The sequence below is a fragment of the Rhinatrema bivittatum genome, chromosome 15 (assembly GCF_901001135.1).
Source record: "Rhinatrema bivittatum chromosome 15, aRhiBiv1.1, whole genome shotgun sequence".
Taxonomy (NCBI): domain Eukaryota; kingdom Metazoa; phylum Chordata; class Amphibia; order Gymnophiona; family Rhinatrematidae; genus Rhinatrema; species Rhinatrema bivittatum.
In genome coordinates, this window is record NC_042629.1 from 60,284,172 (window position 1) to 60,305,774 (window position 21,603).

The 21,603-nt window shown below is 48.5% G+C and overlaps 1 protein-coding gene and 1 long non-coding RNA gene across 2 annotated transcripts in view; one reads left to right on the forward strand and one right to left on the reverse strand.

The window, feature by feature from the left end:
- Positions 1–21,603, reverse strand: part of WNT4 (Wnt family member 4) — a 62,022-nt gene that overhangs the window by 12,868 nt on the left and 27,551 nt on the right. The window contains exon 2 of the mRNA XM_029578277.1: positions 7,271–7,506. Coding sequence (XP_029434137.1) covers positions 7,271–7,506 — 236 coding nt within the window. The remainder of the gene's footprint in view (positions 1–7,270; positions 7,507–21,603) is intronic.
- The window catches only part of LOC115076628, a 231,145-nt gene that overhangs the window by 3,723 nt on the left and 205,819 nt on the right, over positions 1–21,603 (forward strand). The gene's annotated exons all lie outside the window — the stretch shown is intronic.

Below are 21,603 nucleotides of genomic sequence, written 5' to 3' on the forward strand. Positions count from 1 at the left end.
TTTATGTTGGAGATTTTTTGGCTGAGTCCTGTCACGTGATATACCTCTGAAGGGTTAGTTTGGCATGCTATTGGGAACTGTTGAAACATAGGCTGCAGGGAACACAAGGGAGTCAGATACCGCATAGGCTGCTTTTGAAAAAAAAATCCCCAGGGCTGATATTTTCCTGCAATCCACCCCTGGGGAGGGCTTATATTTACAGTCCACTGCTGTGGGTACATATGGACTGGGAAATGTGTATGGCCATTTTCAGCCCAGCGCCGTGGGTACACGTGGACTGGGCAGGGTGTATGGCCATTTTCAGCCCAGTGCCGCGGGTACACGTGGACTGGGCAGGGTGTATGGTCATCTTCAGCCCAGCGCCGCGGGTACACGTGGACTGGGCAGGGTGTATGGTCATCTTCAGCCCAGCGCCGCGGGTACACATGGACTGGGCAGGGTGTATGGCCATTTTCAGCCCAGCGCCGTGGGTACACGTGGACTGGGCAGGATGTATGGTCATCTTCAGCCCAGCGCCGTGGGTACACGTGGACTGGGCAGGATGTATGGTCATCTTCAGCCCAGCGCCGTGGGTACATGTGGACTGGGCAGGGTGTATGGTCATCTTCAGCCCAGCGCCGTGGGTACACGTGGACTGGGCAGGATGTATGGTCATCTTCAGCCCAGCGCCGTGGGTACACGTGGACTGGGCAGGGTGTATGGCCATTTTCAGCCCAGCGCCGTGGGTACATGTGGACTGGGCAGGGTGTATGGCCATTTTCAGCCCAGCGCCGTGGGTACACGTGGACTGGGCAGGATGTATGGTCATCTTCAGCCCAGCGCCGTGGGTACACGTGGACTGGGCAGGATGTATGATCATCTTCAGCCCAGCGCCGTGGGTACATGTGGACTGGGCAGGGTGTATGGTCATCTTCAGCCCAGCGCCGCGGGTACACGTGGACTGGGCAGGGTGTATGGTCATTTTCAGCCCAGTGCCGCGGGTACACGTGGACTGGGCAGGGTGTATGGTCATCTTCAGCCCAGCGCCGCGGGTACACGTGGACTGGGCAGGGTGTATGGTCATCTTCAGCCCAGCGCCGCGGGTACACGTGGACTGGGCAGGGTGTATGGTCATCTTCAGCCCAGCGCCGCGGGTACACGTGGACTGGGCAGGGTGTATGGTCATTTTCAGTCCAGCACTGCGGGTACAAATGGATCGGGCAGAGAGTGTGATTACTTACAGCTCAGTGCTGCAGCCTCACCTGGACCAGGTACAGCTGAGGTACAGCTGAGATGCGCACGCCCCAGAGCAAGCCTAGGACCCAGCTCCTGTCAGAACAGACACCCCTCCGAGGCAGCTGGAGTTAGACTGGGCGAGTGGCAGAGGGAAGGGGAGCGTCTTTCTGCTCAAATAGCCTGACATATGCAGCTTCTTTTCTAACAGGCCTGGCAGCGATCATTCTCGCTATCCCATACCTGTCTGTGCCCACCCCAGTGTCGAAAGAAGCAATTGTGGGCTAAAGCACTTGCATTTTCAGAAATAATTGAAAACACCCCCCCCCCCCCCCCACCACTCCCCTCCATGATCAGGGACGTGCAATACCCTAGAGGAGAGCAAGACAGGGGAGATCTGGTAAAGACATTCAGATATGTACCCAGGTGAAAGGGTGCCTGCCCCTGTCCACCATGCGGGTACTCTCAGCTGCACTAGGAGGAGATGCTCCCAGGGGGCGTCTTTAGGTCAGGGCAGAAAACAATACGCACAGATTGGCATTTTCACAGAAGGCGTTTGACAAAGTCCCTCATGAGAGGCTTCTACGAAAACTAAAAAGTCATGGGATAGGAGGCGATGTCCTTTCGTGGATTACAAACTGGCTAAAAGACAGGAAACAGAGAGTAGGATTAAATGGTCAATATTCTCAGTGGAAAAGGGTAAACAGTGGAGTGCCTCAGGGATCTGTACTTGGACCGGTGGTTTTCAATATATATATAAATGATCTGGAAAGGAATACGACGAGTGAGGTTATCAAATTTGCGGATGATACAAAATTATTCAGAGTAGTTAAATCACAAGCAGACTGTGATACATTACAGGAGGACCTTGCAAGACAGGAAGATTGGGCATCCAAATGGCAGATGAAATTTAATGTGGACAAGTGCAAGGTGATGCACATAGGGAGAAATAACCCTTGCTGTAGTTACACGATGTTAGGTTCCATATTAGGAGCTACCACCCAGGAAAAAGATCTAGGCATCATAGTGGATAATACTTTAAAATCGTCGGCTCAGTGTGCTGCGGCAGTCAAAAAAGCAAACAGAATGTTAGGAATTATTAGGAAGGGAATGGTTAATAGAACAGAAAATGTCATAATACCTCTGTATCGCTCCATGGTGAGACCGCACCTTGAATACTGTGTACAATTCTGGTCGCTGCATCTCAAAAAAGATATAGTTGTGATGGAGAAGGTACAGAGAAGGGCAACCAAAATGATAAAGGGGATGGAACAGCTCCCCTATGAGGAAAGACTAAAGAGGTTAGAGCTGTTCAGCTTGGAGAAGAGACGGCTGAGGGGAGATATGATAGAGGTCTTTAAGATCATGAGAGGTCTTGAACGACTTTCGAATAATAGAAGGACTAGGGGGCACTCCATGAAGTTAGCAAGTAGCACATTTAAGACTAATTCTTTTTCACTCAACGCACAATAAAGCTCTGGAATTTGTTGCCAGAGGATGTGGTTAGTGCAGTTAGTGTAGCTGGGATCAAAAAAGGTTTGGATAAGTTCTTGGAGGAGAAGTCCATTAACGGCTATTAATCAATTTTACTTAGGGAATAGCCACTGCTATTAATTGCATCAGTAGCATGGGATCTTCTTAGTGTTTGGGTACTTGCCAGGTTCTTGTGGCCTGGATTGGCCACTGTTGGAAACAGGATGCTGGGCTTGATGGACCCTTGGTCTGACCCAGCATGGCATATTCTTATGTTCTTATCTAGGCACGTTGTTGTCCTTGGAAATTTACGCACAGGGGGGCGGATTTTCAGAGCCCTGCTTGCCTAAATCCGCCCAAAACCGGGCGGATTTAGGCGAGCAGGGCCCTGCGCGCCGGTGAGCCTATTTTACATAGGCCTACCGGCGCGCGCAGAGCCCCGGGACTCGCGTAAGTCCCGGGGTTCTGCGAGGGGGGCGTGTCGGGGGCGTGTCGGGGGCGGGCCCGGTCGTTGCGGCGTTTAGGGGGAGTGTCGGCAGCGTTTTGGAGGCGGGTACGGTGGCGTGGCTACGGCCCGGGGCGGTCTGGGGGCGTGGCCGCGCCCTCCGTACCCGCCCCCAGGTCGCGTCCCGGTGCGCAACAGGCCCGCTGGCGCGCGGGGATTTACTTCTCCCTCCGGGAGGCGTAAATCCCCGGAGAAAGGTAAGGGGGGGTGTAGACAGGGCCGGGCAGGTGGGTTAGGTAGAGGAAGGGAGGGGAAGGTGAGGGGAGGGCGTTAGAGGATTCCCTCCAAGGCCGCTCCGATTTCGGAGCGGCCTTGGAGGGAACAGGGGTAGGCTGCGCGGCTCGGCGCACGCCGGCTATACAGAATTCATAGCCTTGCGCGCGCCGATCCAGGATTTTAGTGGCTCCGCGCGTATCCAGACTTGGGAGCAACCTCAGAAAACATTTTTCTTGTGCAAAGGGTGGTAGATGCATGGGTCGTCGTCCTGGAGTGAGTGGAGGAGGCCAAACCGCTAAAGGATAATATAAGCTTATGGGATTGGCTGCAAAAAAAAGAAAGTGCTGAGATTGCAGAGGAATTAGGTGACAGCTGGGTCTGCCTGGCAGGCTTACCTGCTCCTTATATATCGATGGGAGTGGTGCCATCGGGAAAGGCCAGCTGTTCGGGCAGTGTCTGCATTGTGTTGGCAGTTGTTTGGATTATTGTGGGACCTTGTGATTGGGTCAAGGGAAGAGGGCGCGGTGCTGAATGCAAACTACAAAGGGGAACCTTGCAGGCTCAGGCAGGTGAAGTGCAAGGGAGAAGGACCACACAACTTGTCTTGGATATAAGGAGTGGATAATATCTTGCTGGCAGCTGGAGTGTATCCCTGGCATTGAGGACTGGAATAACCTCGGGGCTATGAGGAGAAAAGAAATCAGTGTCGTCGTGTCGTTTCGGCTTTGTGTGATTTTTTTTTATCATTTCTCTTTTTCATGTGTGGCACTTTGCTAAAACAACAAATGATATTTTATGCATTTTTTTTTGTGCTGTTTCGTACAAGGTAGTGCTGGCCGCGCCTGAAAGAGGCACCAAAGGGGCATTTATTTAGTTTAGTTTTTTTTTTTTTTTTAATATTCCGCTTTTTGCACTTTCTCAGGCGCATCAAAGCGGATTACATTCAGGTACTTTTGGTATTTCCCTGTCCCCCAGAGGGACCACTTCGGTGCCATTTAGGAGGATCAACGCCACCATTTCTATGGAGACCATGATTAGGGCAGGAGCTGGTGGGCATCGCTCCTCTCCTTCAGGACCCCCAGACCCCTAATGGATGGGATAAGTGGGGGCCGGGGAAGGCCCTGGCCATTTATGGAAATGGAGGGAGAGGGACTGAAAGGACGTGGATAGGCCGAGCCACGTTGGCCTGGACCTGGACCCAAACCTATTTTTGCAGCAGGAGGAGGATCAGAGTGGTGGGGAGGGGGGAGGGGGGTGTGAGGGGGTCTGCTGGGTCCCAGCCTGTACCCTGAGGCTTCTGTTTAGGTGTGGAGAGTGGTGGTGGTGGGGGGGGGGGGTGTGTGTGTATTTTTTTCTAACTTCCCTCCCATATGAAAACAAAAACACCCCAAAATTTTGGAGTATTTTCCTTAGAGGCCAGTTTTGGTCCATTCCATTCAGAATGAATAAAACAGAGCTTCAGTTGTCTCATTTTCTGGCATTTGTTTAAAACAAGTACACATCCCTATGGGCTGTGTTTTGCTATCACTAGGAAGCTGTGGGAGCTGCACTGTCCTATGGGCCCTCTCTAGAGAGCAGGGCTCATAGCATCGGCTCTTCTCTACTGCATGGCTGTTCCTTACAGGGTGCAGATACAGATCACATTCTGCTTTTTTAAATTTTTTTTTATTATTGGCTTTATCTTTTTGGGTTGTTTTATGTTGAATTTGCTGTTTTGTTTTATTGTACACCGCTTTGGACAGCTTTTGGAAGGATGGGGGTGGTACATAACGAAACGAAGAATGAAAGAGAGCTCCTTTTACTATACGGGGCGGCATCAAAGATCGTGGAACTGCCGCCGCGCAATTTAGGGCGGAAGAAGCCGCACACGGATGAACGAATGCCAGTCCCCCGCTCGGCATGCTCCGGGTTTTGCAGAGTAAGGGGTGCCGCCAGCAAGCCTCACCCAGGGAAGGCAGTTTTTCCCGCAGTACTGTTGTGTGGCGTTTTAATATTTACGGCACGTGTTATCTCGGTGCTGGCACTTCGGCAGGGCCTCCCCATTCCTCGGTATTCATAAACCTGTCCGAGGGACGCTGTCTGGGAATTCCTCCCCCCCCCCCCCCCCCCAATACTTGCGATGTCTGTTCTGCAAGATTCACGCGGGTTGGATCTGGAGGGCTCAGCAGGACTTATTGGCGATTTTGTTTCTGATGAAATGGGGTGGGGCAGAATGAGAGTCGAGGAGCACAAAAGGCGAGCTGTCTGCTGGCTGCCCTCTGGCTTGATGGCGCCCTGGAGGGTCAGAGGCAGGTCATCGGTTGGCCATGTCCACCTGTGCGGGGATTTTCATTTGATAAATAGAGAAGCCCAGGGCTTGGCGCAGTGGGTTCCAACCCCTCCAGTTCCAGCCCCCATGCGTTTCCTGAACAGGAGCTTAGCAGGTCAGTCCTCGTGGAGCTCCGTGTTGCACCGCGGTCAGGTGCCTCTGTGCATTTACGTCTGCTCTGCAGTGCATGGACTGTGAGCTCTTTAGTTACACTGCTCACATTATCCAAGTTTCTCACTTGTTACCCCTAACAAATGTATTGAACAGCCTGGGCAGGTAGCGGGTACGAAAGCAACGGTGGAAGTCATGAACCAGGTGGAGGGGAAGCGAGAGTAAAACCGGGGGGATCAAAGAAGGTCCCATGGTATTGCAGTAGGTAAGGAGGCTGAGCAGATCGGATGGGCCTGGTGGGCTGTCGTCGTCTTCTGTGTTTCTATGAGACCTTGTTAAGTAGCAGACAGCCTGGCCCACAGCTGCAGAGACCCACATTCTGTGGGAAACCTCTAGGTGCCTGCAAGCATCCGTGGGCAACTTAAATTCCGGCCACAGACCTCCACGGAAACCTGCAACGTTCCTGACTGCCTGCCCCATGAAAGCAAAACTGGAGGCTTATCAAACAAAATCCGTTGCCCGCTTGGAATGAAAACTTGATAGACGGGGGCTATAATTCCCCTGGCTGATTGTTTATTGTCCCCTAGAAGTCAGAGTTGGGGGGTGGGAGTGAGGGCTGTAGTTTCTCTAACACCCTTTTATTTGATAAATGTATGCTAGATATACTGATTAATCCCCAGGCGCTGCTCAGCCCACACCAGCTGCTTCTTAGACACCTTCCAACCAGCAAAGTGGTCACAGAGTGCAGAGTCCCTTTCCATCCTGCACATTCCTCGGATCGTATTACTAATGTGATGAGAGACCTAGCCGGTCAACGAGCTCTGCAAGCACTCCTGCAGCCCGTGGAATATCATGGTGTCACGGCCCCCTGCGGCTTCCTGGCCGAGCTGGAATGGGACGGCGGGTATTGGTTACGGACTGGCACCGATCCAGGCCAGCACTGTTAAAGAAAGAGGAGGCGGCTTAGGAGAAGCCTGTTAACTCTTGCATTATAAGCTCTTCGGGAAGGGGGAACGCCCTTATTTCTGTGACTTGTGCTAAGCACTGGAAGGGGAAGGGTTACGGGTGAGGGGGAGGGATACGCAGGTTTGTGGTTGGGGGAGGGAAGGTGGACAGGTAATTATCATTTTAAGGAGCCTCGGAAAATTTCCCAATAGATCATTTTTGTGACATTCTATGGAAAAAAAAAATCTATAATAATAATAATTGTGAAATGAGATTGAAATCATTAGCTGCTAAGAATGAAGCCCCTCATGGTACAAAACATATCTTTCTCTTTCTGGTTGAGGGGGAGGGGAAAACAGAAACACTTTCACCCAACCCAGGAAACAGGTAATTTCTTGGTATCGCAAGACACATCCCTCCCGTCACCCATTACATTACACTGTGGGATCCTGATACAGATCAGAAGGGGGCTGAAGCCCCATGGGAGGTTCTTTTCTCACCTTGTGCCACCACCTTGCCGAAGACCGGCAGGGTGTCCAGGGTCGAGCAGTTCCAGCGTCGGTTCCGGAACTGAAACTGGCACTCGTCTATGGACAGCTGAGCTCCCTGCCGCACCGAGTCCATTACCTCCAGGTTCCGCTTGCACATCTGGACCTGCCGCTGGATGAGGCCCTTCAGCTTCTCGCACGTCTCCTCCTCGGAGATGCTGCCCACCGACGACAGCTTTGCCAGGTACCTGTGGGTGAAAGTGGCCCGGAGAGAGAGAGACATGTCGTTACGGGTCTGCCTGGGCCTGCAACGTGAGCCCCCCTGCACGGGCTCCAGGAGTGGTACAAAATCACCCACCCCTGCCCCCTCCCCCTCGCTGAATTCTTTAAAAAGCCCCAAGGACTGTGCCTGGAGAATTCATATCTTTGGGCGGCTTTCTGCTTCTCTCTGGAGTGCGATAATCCCGCCAGGCAGGAAGCCCAGCCAGAGAGGACAGGAATGCTACTGGAAGAGCCAGCCTGCTAGCCAATGAAGGAGCCATGCAGAGGAAGGGAGGGGGGGGGGGGGGAAGGAGACAGAATAGATAAGATGCCCTCCCTTTTGCTCCTTTTGTAATAAGTGTGCCTTGAGGGGTACAGATACATCTTTAAAACTAAAAAGGCCTCCCTTCCTGAGCTGGGGTCTGAGCCTGCATGAAACCTACAACAGGGTGTCCCCTCTGACTGCCAGAGTGCTGCTATGGCTTGCACTTCGGTGTAAACTAGATGTGGTGTTCAGCTACTGGAATTATTTCTGTAGGCCGAATGGGATGAATCTTCCAGTCTCCAGTGGTCTGCCTTAGTAAAAAAAAAAAACAACTGTTTTATATTCGAGTGGCACGGATAAGTTCTGCAATTCCAGCTCCAACCGTGCAAGGCTGGAGACCGACCATCCGTCCTTCCCACCCAGTCCCTTTTCAGTCCCTTTGCTCCTTGTCTCATACTCATCCTCCTCCTTCCCATGTTCCTTTAAGCCCCATCGCTCCTCTCCACCCTACCCCAGCTCAGAAATCTTCAATTCTATTTTTCCTGGTTCAGCCTCCTTCTCCAGCCCTAGTTATTTACTAAAATCAACCCTCCTCCCGATGCACCTCCCGCTGAGCCTCTTAGCTAGAGTTACCGGTTGGCTCTAGGTCATCGGACAGGCTCAACCAGTCCTAGTTTTGTCCCGGTGCACCTAGTTCTGCTTTTCTTAGGCGAACTGAACTTCCGTAGTTGTAACAGGCTGGGGGCCCTCTGGCAACCCTACCTCTGCGGAAGTCAAAGCCTTCTTGTGATATCACAACAGTTGCCATGTGGAGTCATAAAGGAAGAACTGTGCAACAGAGGAGCTGATGTACAGGCTTACAAAATACTACTACTACTTAACTTTTCTATAGCGCTACTCGATGTACTCAGCACTGTACAAACAACACATAAGAGACAGTCCCTGCCCAGTCTAATCAAGACAAACCTACAGGTCAAGAGACTTAGGGTTAAAATTAGTCAATGAGGCTGAAGGCAGACAATCATGCTTAAGATTTAAAAGCAGCCTCAAAAAGGTGAGTTTTTGGATGGGATGTAAACAAGGCGAGAGAGGGAGCAGGACGCGCCAGCTCAGGAAGTCTCTTCCCAGCACATTGGGCAACCAAGTGGCATTGAAAAACGCCAATCAGCTACCCTAGATTGGAAAATGTATGCCAGCCTTTATAAATCGGTCACCTAGAGGGATGACTTGAGAACAACAGAATTAATCCCTTGTAACTTGAAAAGGAAGGACAGCATCATTCGGAATTAAAAGGCAGAGAGCTGTGCAGTGTTTCCAGTGCTCCCCAGATCTGTGCGTCTGGATGACAGAACTTCATGCAGCCCCTGTGCCAAACACAGCGCAGTTGACACCTGGATCTCCCTCCTCACAGGGGAATCGTTGTTTTTTGGCTGACCACCATGACCAGAAGGGTCTGGCAAGGCTTAGAGCTAGAAAGAAGCTTAGTCAGCTCTCTGATCCTGCCCTTCCCTAACTCTCAGTGGGTGTGCTTTATTTTGGGGTTTTTTTTCCCCCCAGAGAGATATGGAGCAGATTAGCGGAAGACATAATGGGCTTGCTGAAGATGGAGCAGTTGCTGCTGGGGGAACTCGGCTACTAGGGACTTGGTCCAGGGCCCAGGAAGGCAAGGGAGAAAAACACATAGGGAGGGTGGAGCAGCTCAGTCCCTTCCATCACCTATCCCAGACTGGCCCACCCTGGGCGAGATTGTGAACCTGGCCATACTCAGTAGCTGGGCGAGGGCTTTGCAAAGTCGATATCTGCAATGCAAGCTGGTTTCCGCATCCCAGCTCTGGAGCCAGAGGTGGAGAAGTTATTTATTTGCGGGGCAAGCTACAACGGTAGATGATAAGCTGACCAGACATGCTTCGGAAGTTAAAATAGTTTTCTGCCAGCCGGGGTTTGAATTTCAGATCTTTAGAGCAGGGAATGAACTCTGGCTTGAGAAAAGGTACAGCCCTGTGAAACCCAGTTTACTTATTTAAAAGCTTTTCTATACCGCTCTTGTGATTATAAATCATCCTGAGTGTGCACAAAATATATTAATAAAAAAACAAACAAACCACACAGCAAATAAAAACAATTTCATACAACATCAAACACCAATGAACTGCAACATCCAACATAACATTCACAACAACAAACCAAAATATAAAATAATAAAATCGAGTACAACCACAGCACTACACAAAAAAGACTGACCAAGGTAATTCTGCTATCCCCAACCCCATTATGCAGCCCTCAGAGCTCTCCTCGCCTGCTTGCTATCCACCCCTGGAAACAGGCAAGTCTTCAGTTTCTTTCTAAACATTGAATAGTTCTCATGTCTTATATCTGCTTACATTTACAACATGTTTATACATCTCTCGAAGCTTCCTACATCTGTGTGATAAAACGTTATATTGTGTTTATACAACTCTCCGAGTTTCCTACTGCTGGATGATAGCGCTTTTGCCTAATAGCAGCTGTCATGAAAGCAGATAATCGCATGATTTAGTAAAAAAACAAAACAAAACCCAAAAAACCCAACAGCATTCGTCATGACCTGACAAAAAAAGGTATTCAGCATGCACAGAAGGAAAAATCACCATCTAAACCCCAGGAAAACTCTCCACTCCACCCGCAGAAATACACACAAACACCTATTCACCCTTCTGCCCCTTTGCGTTTCCAGCACCATCAAAACTACCTCCCCCCACGACCACCACCGCCACTCCACTGGGGCAACATGATCTCTCATATGCAACTACCCAAGGCTTTTGTTTCCACTCCGGTTGCATGATGGTTGGGAATCCAGGCCTCCTGGGTGCTGTGAACACTGCTTTCCCAGCATCCCCAGGTTTCCCACGTGGCAGTAAATGGCACTGCCACACATGCCTGTTGAGTCATCGGTCCCGTGCATGCCCGTCCCGCTTCTGGAACCCTTCAGGCACGTGTGCTTTTGAGCGTATTAAAATGCGGCAGTGTGGTGACTGACGTGCGGGCGAGCATTTTTGCCTTCTTGCTCTTAATTCAAGCTGACATCATGGTGGCATAGCAGGAAAAGTAAAATGAGGGTCATGCAGCCTGTAATGATGCTGATGATAAATTCTAAGGGGGGTACCAGCCTAAAATCCTACATACACGAGGGTTTATTTGCTTCGGACAAGTATTTCACACAGTCTTAGAGATGCTTTTTTTAATTGAATACAGCGTAACACATTTTTTTTTCCCACTGAAGAATCTAAATCTATTTCTGCTGGCAATTTTTTTAAAGTTGAGTAAATTCCTGCACCTCTGGTCACGTTTGGATAAAGATACAGTCAGAAATGTCGTCTTGTTGTTTTTGCAGTTTGGATTTTCTTTTTCTTTGAAGGATTCTAGGGTGGTGAGAGATGCTCGCTTTGTCCTTGAGGGATTGCTTGGGCAACGGCGAGGTCCCAGTTGTTCTCAATCTCTGGAGAATGTTTGGATGATGGTGCAATCGGAGATCTCCTTACTGTTTGCTTTATAGAAAATAAATGAGCTTAAATCACCAAAGTAGTAGCATTGCCATGCAGTCTCTATAGGCCTAATGAAGGTTGGAAGCTGCAAGCTTTCAGGACCGCCAAGGACAGTAGAGTCAACCTCTCGGCTGTCGTTTGGGATTTAGACAGCGGGCCGTCCCTCTCCAAAGTTGTGGCTAGGGTGGGGGGAAGAGGGTCCCACTTTGAGGTGTTATGACATCAGTCCGGCCATCCCCATATAATGATGCAGCGGCAGGGACGTCCTCTTTCACCACAAGCTCAGTGCAAGGTGAGATCTGCCCTAGGCAGCTGCCTATTCTTGCCGACTGGTAACTCCGCCTACGGACATAGCCCGAGATTGTTCCGCATGCCGTCATCTTTAAACTTTTGTTAGCCCTTATACAAGCATCATCTGCACCCAACCACTCGACTGGTATTCTTCTTGTTATAGGGCTGATCCCTTTGTGGTTGGACTTCTCCTGTCATAACTCAGAGGGTTTAATTGCCGCCCTATGAAAATCCTGCAGGAAAAAAAAGTCATCGGGGTCTCTGGCGCGAGCCAAAGCAAGCAGAGAGTGGCTGTGCCTGCCAGCTGCCACATTTACTTTCTCAGCTTGCACTGTGCTTTAATTATCAACAAACATCTCCCTGCAAACCACTTCCTTTTATAATCCTCCATTCAGTGCACAGGCCCCTCTCCCCTCTCCTCGGTTTTCCTGAGCATGAAGCCCAGGGCTGTGGGTAAAAGGAGGTGGCTGGAATCCGGTGGTGCCTTGAAGCGAGGAGGCTGGAGTCAGCAGCCTTGTCATGGGCAAACCATTTCAGGTTGGCTACCCCCACCCGGGCTCTCGGACTTCTCTTAAGATCTCACCAATCTGAGATATACTGCCTTCTAGGCTCTGACGAGTACATCCTAAGGATCTCACCGGCTTGAGAAACATCGACTTCTCCTTTCTCTAAAGCTCTCCCTAAAAAAAACAAAACGTCACGAGCATGAGAAACATGACCACCTGGGTTTTCAGAGCCACCTCCTAAAAATCTCATACGACTGAGAAACACCGCTCTCTGGGTCCTCACAAGTACAGTCTGAGAAACGCAACCTTCTAGACTCTTACAAGCACCTCTTAAAGATGACATCGCTCTGTGAAAGGCTTCGTTCACCTGTTTAGGTGCCTCTAGGGTGGGCAGTTTTCAAAAAAAACCCTTCTACGAGGATAACTCCGGTACTTGCCCACATAAACAGCTTTTCAAAATTGTCCTAAGCACGTCCAGTTGTGTTTTTACAGGATTGTCCTGGGAGGGGTGGTGGTGGGGTCATCCTGATTGCTGGGGATAGGAGGGAAGCTGGCTTATTGACCTGAAAGTTAATGGTAGTTGGGGAGGCTGAGACACAAGGCTGAATGTTTACTTCAGGTACCTAATTTACCCTTGCACCAGCCCAGTCTGGGTTCAGTTCCTGGTCCAGGCTTCCTCTCCCTGTGTTGGCTGGGGATACTGCTATGGGCGGTGAGTGGGGGGGGGGGGGCGGAGCCTCGGTCATTGCTCGATGGCGACACCAGTGGCTGACCTCGGTAAGCGCAGGTTATCTGGATTTCCAGCGGGAACTGCGGTCTGTGGCCCCTGGCCGAGGACTAATCCCGCAGGGGGAGTGAAAATGGCGGTAAAAACCTTTTAGGTGCTTGTAAATGAAGGCTTGTGCTGTGCAGTCCAATGGAGGTCAGTTCCAAGTGAGCTGAAAGCCCAAAGGAGTAAGAGGAAACTGCCAGGCCAAGAAAATATTTGACAACAATAAGAAAATATTTCTTACGGACTGAAAAGATAAGATATTTAAAGCGTACAGGAGGAAGGGCTAGCACAGATGCTCCATTAACACCTTCCTCTCATCCCACAGACCCATTCACCCCAAATACACATGCGCCTTGTATTAGCCCCTAGCAGGCCTAAGAGCTGAATATTTTTACTCCTACTCCAGGCTGGCTTAAATCCATACTACTGTGCTGATGCAGCTAAGCAGCTGATATTACTTCCAATTGGAGCACGTTTGATAAGTCTTTTAAATATTTCTGTGCTTGGGAAAACTAGGCAAGCTAACTCTAGCAAACCCTTTTCTTTCATTCTACCATATAACACCTGAAAAAGACTTTTTTGCAGTCCTACCCTATTTTTAAATACTGGTTAAAATTCACTATGCAAAAGCTGCCTTTAAAGGGTCATCACCACTTTTCTCGCCGGGGACTGTAGTGTTAACCTTTAAAAAAAAAAAAAATCACTTTGACCTATCCTTTTAGACCTTTGCTTATCTACCATGCATGGCGTTACTTTTATCCTATTCTGAACCAGTGTTTTGACTTCTTGCCCTTGCCCCAGCAACTTGTGACTGACATCAGATAAGCAATCTGCATATTAGGAAAGAAATAATGAGGATCATGCATATTGTAATGAAGCAGCCAATGTGTTTTATGTTATGTAGAGAGGGGGTGGGTGGTCTAGAAATCCACATTAAGGGAGTTTATTCAGTTTTTCCTGAGATACACAAAGCCTTAGAAATGCTCTTTTTTGATAGAGGATTTGAATATTTTTATTTGTCAATGTAGGTGACTATCTTTTTGGCTTAAATGTTTCTAAATTTTGAATCTGCGTGAATTGGAGCCCAGTTTGCTTTGTTGTCCTAGTCCACATACACTACACACACCACACACACACACAACACACACACTACTGGCAGGGAATGGCTGGCGGTGGGACACTCGAGTCAGCTGCCACCTGCCACCGCCACACTGCTCTCCTGGGAGAAGAACCAAGGAAGGCAGATTTCTGGTGGGTATTGATATTCTGAGCTGAGTTTTCAAAGCCATTTCCACCCATAAAACCAGCTTTTATGAACGCAAATGCCTGTTAGAAACTTGCCCAGTGCCCATAAAAGTACACGTGTTGCCCTGTCCTATGTTGTCTGAAACTGGGAAGGGCGGAGCTGGAATCTCACTGTGTCATGGGAGCCACATAGTTTATAAAACACCGCGAATCTTTGCTTGGAAAATACGTGTCTATGTTTCAGCACGCGCGTATATTTGTAATGCAGAAAAACGCATATTTTCTCCACCCATTTTCTAAAATTACATGCATATATTTTATGTGTGTAATAACTGACATGTTTGTGCATAATAATCCTGAGTTATATGCGGAGGCAAGTATTTTATAAAGAATGTGCGTATGCCGTTTTTGAAAATACTTACTTGTGTGCATGTTTGCAACTACCAGTTCGCTCACACCTCCATCAGTTCACCCAGATCCTCCAGAATTCACCTTGAGCCCTCACCACTCAATCCAGACCTCCTTCCCAAAAACTGCAGCCAAAAGACAACTGCAATCTAACTTTCTGGAACTTAATCAGCAGGCCTAAGTGTACTGACCAGTTCAGTTCGGTAATGAATTGGCGTATGCTACTTGTCCGCAAATGTCCGAGCCGCACGCCAGATCGTCCCTAAGTCACAGTTACCCTAGTACATGCACGCCAGAGGCTCTTGCAAAACACTACTTTCAGTGCACTTGCTTACATAACGTCCAGTTTTTGCCATTTTGAAAATTTACTCCAAACTGTAGATTGCTCAAGTTACGCCCTCCAGAGAAGAGGTGTAACGTGCAAGTTAATCTGAGTGTGTACTGGGCAAATAAACCACACATTTTCAAAACAAACTTATCTGTATAAAATTTGCTTTGAAAATTTGGGGTTAAAGTCTAACATAGTTACTAACAGGCTGATACAATACTATTTTTACCCCTATACAGTACTATTTTTACCCCATATACAGTAAGGGGTAATAGTGCGTCGAAAACGCGCGGCCAACCCCCCTGAAACTAATAGCGCCCGCAACATGCAAATGCATGTTGATGGCCCTATTAGTTATTCCCGCACGATTCAGAAAGGAAAATGTGCAGCCAAGCCACATGTTTTACTTTCAGAAATTAACACCTGCCCAAAGGATGGCGTTAATTTCTCCAGGCACCGGGGAAGTGTACAGAAAAGCAGAAAGAACTGCTTTTCTGTACACCCTCCGACTTAAAATCATGGTGATATTTAAGTCGGAGGCCCCAAAAAAAAATTAACAATTAAAAAAAAAAAATAAAAAATCGGCTCGCGGCCCGCGGGTCGGAAGATGGACGCTCAATTTTGCCGGCATCCGTTTTCCGAACCCGTGGCTGTCAATGTGTTTGAGAACTGACGCCGGCAAAATTGAGCGTCGGCTGTCAAACCCGCTGACAGCCGACGCTCCTGTCCAAAAAGGAGGCGCTAGGGACGCGCTAGTGTCCCTGGCGCCTCCTTTTACCGTGGGCCCTCATTTAAATACTTGATCGCGCGCCCAGAAGAGGGGCCTGGGAGAGCGGGCGCTCGCCTCGGAGCACCGGCTCTCCCACGGGTTTTACTGTATCGGCCTGATAGTAAATGAAAGCAGAGAGAGACCGAGATGGTCCATCCAGACTGCCCAGTAAGTTTCTTAGGGTAATAACTGCTGCTCCTTGCAGGTTACCCCCATTACCCCATTTCTTCATGTCCAGTCTGTAGCCAGCAGGGGTCCTCTCTGTTTGTCCCATGCCCTTTTGAATTCCATTACCGTTTTCATTTTCAGCACCTCAGTCTATGCATTCACCACCCCTTTCCATGAAAAAATATTTCCTGACATTGTTCCAGAATCGTAGTTTCATATCGTGATCCCTACTCTTACAGTTTCCTTTCCATTAGAGAAGATTTGATTTTTATGCATGATTAATTCCTTTCACATATTTCCTAAATATTCTCAGTAGAGAAAGGTGAATAGTTGCATGCCCCAGGGATCTGTTCTGGGACCACGGCTTTTTAATATATTTGTAAATGACCTGGAAATGGGAACAAGTGAGGTGATCAAATATAATTATTCAAAGTTGTTAAATCACAAGAGGACCTTGCAAAACTGGGACACTGGGCAAATGATGCACTTAGGGAAGAGTAACCCAAATTATAGCTACACAATGCAAGGATCCACATTAGGAGTCACCACTCAGGAAAAGGATCTAGGCGTCATCGCTGATAATACATTGAAATCTTCTGCTCAGTGTGCAGCAGCAGCCAAGAAAGTAAATAGAATGCTAGGAATTATTATGAAAGGAATGGAGAATAAAACAGAGAATATCATAATGCCTCTGTATCGCTCCATGGTGCAACTGCACCTTCAGTATTGTGTTCAGTTCTGGTCCCCACATCTCAAGAAAGATATAGCAGAATTAGAAAAGGTACAGAGAAGGGGGACCAAGATGATAAAGGGGATGGAACAATCACCTTATGAAGAAAGACTAAAGAGGTTAGGACTCTTCAGCCTGGAGAAGAGACGGCTGAGGGGACATACGATAGAGGTCTATAACATAATAAGAGGAATGGAACAAGTAAACTTTAATTGGTGGTTTACTCTTTCAAAGAGTACAAAGACCAGGGGATACCCAATGAAGTTACTAGGTGATAGGTTTAAAACTAATATTTTATTACTCAAGGCATAATTAAGCTCTGGAATTCATTGCTAGAGGATGTGGTGAAAGCTATTAGTGTAGCTGAGTATTTTTTAAAAAAAAAAAAAAAAAAAAAAAAAAAGGTTTTGGACGAGTTCCTGGAGGAAAAGTCCATAAACCATTATTAAGGAAGAGTTGCAGAAACCCACTGCATATCTCTGGGATAAGCAATGTGGAATCTCTTTTCCCCTTGGCATCCTGCCAGGTACTTGTGACTTGGATTGGCCACTGTTGGAAACAGGATCCTGGGCTTGATGGACCCTTGGTCTGACCCAGGGTGGCAAGTCTTATGTTCTTATTTGAAATTCTGTATCATATCGCCCCTATCTCTCTTCTCCTCCAGGGTATACATATTATGGGCCTTCAGTCTCATCTTATAAGTCTTTCTGTGCAGACCCCCACACTGTTTTGGTTGCCTTTCTCTGGACTGCTTCCATCCTGTCCTTATCCTTTTTGAGATGCGGTTTCTGGATCTGAAGTCAGTTCCCCAACTGGCTTAGCACCGGCCTTGTCACGTTGCTTTGCTGCCTTCAGATCATCAGACACTATCACCCCAACGTCTTTTCCCCTGTCTTTCACCTCCCCCGTCACATACACCTCCATTGGATTGCCGTAACCCAAATGCACGACTTAGCACTTCTTGGCAAAGTCTATCCCAGGGACTGTCTCAGCTGTTGCTTGTGTGTTGGGAACAGGTGGTCACCCCTGGGCATGTGAGTTATGCCTCTTACTGTCAGCACCATGAGGCAGCCCGAGCGTGAAGACAGTTAAGCAAGAGCGGATCTGCACGCTGCCCAATGTAAGAGGTGGAAAACCAAATCTACAAACACACCATGTGCTTATACTTGTTTGGTTAGCAAAACATGATTTCTAAGTTAGCGTTAAGAGATCTGAGAACACGGACAGGCAGGACCTGAATGACTGTGTTTATCTCAGTCTTGGACATGTCCATGGGGGATATATCTCAGTATTTTTTCCCCTGTGGCTTTGTGTGATAATATTGAGATAGATGTATCCCCCATAGACGATTCTGTGTATTGTAATAGTGACATAAATAGTCCTTGCTGTCCTGTTCTCAGTCCTCTTAATTCTTATTTAGAAATCGTGCATTTTATATATAGATACACACACATCAAGAGGGGATGCACGTGTAGCCTCCCTGCTGAGTCTCCATTGCAGATGGGGGCTTTTGCTGGAGGTGCCAGGGGGAGAAATAACATCCCTGAACTTGAACGAACGAATCGCTCTTCGGTACTGATTGGTGTTCCAGCAATAAAAATCCTTTCCTTATCAACCGATTTTCTTCAGTAGTGATAACCTGCTGGAAGGTGCCTTTACCTGAGGATGAGCACGTATCTTCAGTTTTCAGTCACACTCCCGGGATCTCCGAACGGGCAGGCGCTAGGGATTCCTTTACCTTCCAGGAAAATTGGACATCCAAATGGCAGATGAAATTTAATGTGGATAAGTGCAAGGTGATGCATATAGGGAAAAATAACCCATGCTATAATTACACGATGTTGGGTTCCATATTAGGTGCTACAACCCAAGAAAGAGATCTAGGTGTCATAGTGGATAACACATTGAAATCGTCGGTTCAGTGTGCTGCGGCAGTCAAAAAAGCAAACAGAATGTTGGGAATTATTAGAAAAGGAATGATGAATAAAACGGAAAATGTCATAATGCCTCTGTATCGCTCCATGGTGAGACCGCACCTTGAATACTGTGTACAATTCTGGTCGCCGCATCTCAAAAAAGATATAATTGCGATGGAGAAGGTACAGAGAAGGGCTACCAAAATGATAAGGGGAATGGAACAACTCCCCTATGAGGAAAGACTAAAGAGGTTAGGACTTTTCAGCTTGGAGAAGAGACGACTGAGGGGGGATATGATAGAGGTGTTTAAAATCATGAGAGGTCTAGAACGGGTAGATGTGAAGCTGTTATTTACTCTTTCGGATAGTAGAAAGACTAGGGGGCACTCCATGAAGTTAGCATGGGGCACATTTAAAACTAATCGGAGAAAGTTCTTTTTTACTCAACGCACAATTAAACTCTGGAATTTGTTGCCAGAGAATGTGGTTCGTGCAGTAAGTATAGCTGTGTTTAAAAAAGGATTGGATAAGTTCTTGGAGGAGAAGTCCATTACCTGCTATTAAGTTCACTTAGAGAATAGCCACTGCCATTAGCAATGATAACATGGAATAGACTTAGTTTTTGGGTACTTGCCAGGTTCTTATGGCCTGGATTGGCCACTGTTGGAAACAGGATGCTGGGCTTGATGGACCCTTGGTCTGACCCAGTATGGCATGTTCTTATGTTCTTATGTTCTTATGACTCCCTCCCTGGACACTGAGTTCCAATGGCTCCGCTCCACCGCAGGGCGCTCTCCTCTCCTCAGGCCAAGGACCGGGTGGGCACAAGCTCCTTTCCCCCCCTCGATTCGCAGTATCAAGCAGGCACCTTGCACGCTAACTGGAAAAAATTAGAGAGAAATTCCTTCTCCACACCAGCGGCATGGATGGGGCGGCTTTGAAAAATCACCTCCACCGAGAGATAAGATGAGAGAGCTTCAGGCTTGCTTTCCCCTCTCTCTAAAAACAGGGAGAGAGCCTACAAGCCACCTTCCTTTGGGCCCTGGAGCTTGTATTGCTAAGCAGAAGGATAGAAAGACGCAGAGCCAGGAATCGATGCTTCCTGTGGGGGTGTCCGGATATTCTGGGGGAGGGCGCGGAGGGCCTCGGTGGAATGAAGAACCTTTACCCTTCATGCGGGGGATTTCTCAGCAAGCTTCGGAAGGGGCCCGGGAAGCTCCGTCCGTTTATTCGCTAGAGGCCTCATGGATCCACGGTGCCCCCAGCAGCAATTCCCCCTCCGCTCCTCCGCCTCTACCCCGGAAAGACTGTGAACAAGTAGAGTTTCTTTGCACATAATTTGCATCTCTTGAAGAGCCTGGCCTGCGCCTTCCAGCCAGGAATGGGGTTGGAAAGCCCTCTGTGTCCCAGTGTAGGGCTGCATGCCAGGAGGGGCAGGGCAAACGGGCCCCTGATAACAGGATGGAAAGGGACTGCCTGTGGATACATGAATTTCAGAACATGAAACCGGGTAGCAGCGGCAGGAGGAAGGCCTCCAGGGGGTCAGGGACGTCATGAAGGATTGATTCTTCAGTGTCTGTGCAGGAATAAGGGCCGGAGCATATAGGGGCCGGCTTCCCAGTATGGGACCTTACCTTCCCCCTTTCTACCCCAGTGAGACTGGCACACACCTGGCCATGTGTATATGCCCACGGGCTACTGGGTCCCAAAGCACCGCTCTCCTCCCCGTCCTCCTACAACTTGGAGCTGCTGAAGCAGTGAAAGGAGAAATGATTTGTTAAGTCTGTCCACGCGTCACCTTATGTAGCAGAAGCTTCCACCCTTGGGCTGAATGCTCTGTTTTACCTGACAGAATATTCTGGCACATCAGGTTCATCCCACAGTATATATCGAAAAAAATCCCTCTTAAAATACGTATTTTAATTTCCCCCCCCCCCCTAATATTTGAACAGTTCGTGGCCATTTCTCCCATGCTGTTACTGAGAAATACGATTTTGTGCCAGACACTGGGACTGTGGCCTTTTCCTATCCCTGCCAGCCAGGTTATAGGTTTAGCACCTGTTAAAGAGGTCCTAATAAGGATGAACCCTACACCGCCTAATATTATTTCTCAGGTTACCTCCAAGACAGTGCCCGGGTCAGGGGATCCCCTGTCAGCTGTCTGCGGGGCAGGTTATGGAGACAGTTACCTCTGATGGGGACACCCCCTGCTGATTTCTTAGCTGTGCCTGGAATATTTGCCCTTCAGTGCCGCACTGCTTGCAGAAGCCCTGCCGGGGGAGCAGCCGGAGGGCCGGATCAGGGCACCCTTGGCAGGGAAGCACAGTCGCTCGGCCAGGTAGGGTGAGACAACCACGGGGGGGGGGGGGGGGGGGCTGCGAACCCGGGGGCTCCCAACTGCAGAGGCAGACGCACCTTCAGGACAGACCCGTGTTCCCATCTGCTGGGCCTGGAGGACTTAAGTTGGTTCTGATGGAATTCCATCAGATCGCCCTGAAATTCTGAAAAACTGCGAGCTTCAACGAGACATTAAAAAAAAAAAAAAAAAATTTGGCAGAAGTTGTCAGCTGATTTGTCGGAGGAGGAGGACGCCCTCTCCAGGAAGTGGCTGTAAGATTTATTTCAGAGATAGAAAAAGTCCAACTGTGTTTTGGTTTTGTGTTTTTTTTGGTTTTGCAGTTTGCACGTGTGGCTTATTTATTTTAAAAAATATAATCATGGACTGCTTCATTGGGAGGTCTTGGGGAATACTTCCTCCACACTTAACTGTTGGAGGATCCTGGTGTGGCACTAGTTTATGGTGTCACCGGATGGCAGCACGCAGACTATAATAGTATGCTGCCGATCATTGGGGAAAAGAGGATCTATGTTTCTGTGCTATTGATTGATGTTGCCCATTCTCTTGTGGGGGTGACTTTCACTGCCCCTCCTCCAAGAAGAACAGCAATGGATTCATAATACAGTAAGCCCTTTTGGGCTAAATCAAGCCATCTCTTGGTCTATATTTTTATGAGGCCTCTTTATGTCCTATGTGCTCATCTTGCCGTATTTTTCACTCAATAACCTGCCGTTTGACATCTGGATTTTGTTATATTTTGCCCTAATTAATACTGTATATGCGTAATATCCGTTCGCATGTTTTTGATTAACTACATAAATTCTGCA